Source organism: Octopus bimaculoides, chromosome 24 (genome assembly GCF_001194135.2).
Source record: "Octopus bimaculoides isolate UCB-OBI-ISO-001 chromosome 24, ASM119413v2, whole genome shotgun sequence".
NCBI lineage: Eukaryota > Metazoa > Mollusca > Cephalopoda > Octopoda > Octopodidae > Octopus > Octopus bimaculoides.
Genome location: NC_069004.1, coordinates 30,940,641 through 30,941,172, shown reverse-complemented (window position 1 = coordinate 30,941,172; position 532 = coordinate 30,940,641). Strand labels below are relative to the sequence as shown.

General features: G+C 38.5%; 1 protein-coding gene across 1 annotated transcript in view; it reads right to left on the bottom strand.

Moving 5' to 3' along the window:
* The window catches only part of LOC106876411 (phosphoglucomutase), a 20,163-nt gene that overhangs the window by 2,422 nt on the left and 17,209 nt on the right, over positions 1 to 532 (bottom strand). The window contains exon 6 of the mRNA XM_052976294.1: positions 6 to 33. Within this exon, the coding sequence (XP_052832254.1) occupies positions 6 to 33 (28 nt within the window). The remainder of the gene's footprint in view (positions 1 to 5; positions 34 to 532) is intronic.

Genomic DNA, 532 nt, shown 5'->3' with positions numbered 1-532 from the left:
CAAGCCATTACGGCCCAGACACCATCTTTTTCCCTAAGACGAAGCAAATAACAATCTACTATAATAATACTCTTGTGTTTTTTTCCATCACAACATATGAATGAGAAAGGAAGGGGTGATAGATGAATAAGGAAGGAAGGAAGGGGTGATGGCAAACTGGTAGTGGGAGCGTTTCAATTCTGTGTATGTGTGTGTGTGTGTGTGTGTGCAATGGAAGTGGGACGGTGAACATTCAATGCTGAAAAGAAAAATCAAACAGCATTTCAATTCTGTGTCAGTATATGTGTGTATGTGTGTACATGTACAAGGGAAGTAGGTGAATGTTTGTGTGTGTGATTATTGCGTACCTTATCTAAATATAAAATACTACGATTAGCGATCATTTTTGATGGCACAGAGCCAGCTAGTAATAATAATAATAATAATCCTTTCTTATTTCTTTACTGCTCACAAGGGGCTAAACATAGAGGGGACAAACAAGGACAAACAATGGGATTAAGTCGATTACATCGACCCCAGTGTGTAACTGGTA